This window comes from Penaeus monodon, chromosome 31 (assembly GCF_015228065.2).
Source record: "Penaeus monodon isolate SGIC_2016 chromosome 31, NSTDA_Pmon_1, whole genome shotgun sequence".
In the NCBI taxonomy this organism is placed as follows: domain Eukaryota; kingdom Metazoa; phylum Arthropoda; class Malacostraca; order Decapoda; family Penaeidae; genus Penaeus; species Penaeus monodon.
The window spans coordinates 35,724,332-35,724,742 of NC_051416.1; the positions used below are offsets into that span (position 1 = coordinate 35,724,332).

The following is a 411-nucleotide window of genomic DNA, read 5'->3' on the forward strand; positions in this document are numbered from 1 at the left end:
CATACACACACACACAGTATATAGTGTATTGATCTCATGTTATTTTGGCTTTTTACTATTTGAAAAGGTGTACAAGAAAATAGTGTGTTCATGAGCACACAGCCTCCAGAGAAACAGAAGATTTGGCTTGCTGCTCGCTGCTCAGGGGCTGCTCCAACATATTTCAGGTATGTCTCTTTATCCTTGGATAGTTTGGTATGTATTTTTTTTTCTGGATACACAGGATGAAATGAAAATTGGTTGTATTAAAAGTGATTCCTTAACTCTTTTACTGCCAGAAGTGGATATATCTACCTGGAAAGTTCTATCCCAATGCCGTCAGGGATGACATGTAAACTTGCTAAAAAAAAAGTTTATTTACTTGGGAGTAGATGAAACTGAAATTATCGTTAGCAGTTGAAAGGTTGGTAC

General features: G+C 36.7%; 1 protein-coding gene across 1 annotated transcript in view; it reads left to right on the forward strand.

The window, feature by feature from the left end:
- The window catches only part of LOC119593196 (85/88 kDa calcium-independent phospholipase A2-like), a gene marked incomplete at its 5' end in the record, with an annotated part of 46,224 nt that extends 45,970 nt beyond the window's left edge, over positions 1-254 (forward strand). Inside the window, 1 exon segment of the mRNA XM_037942177.1 lies at positions 68-254. Coding sequence (XP_037798105.1) covers positions 68-228 — 161 coding nt within the window.
- Between the last annotated feature and the right edge of the window lie 157 nt (positions 255-411).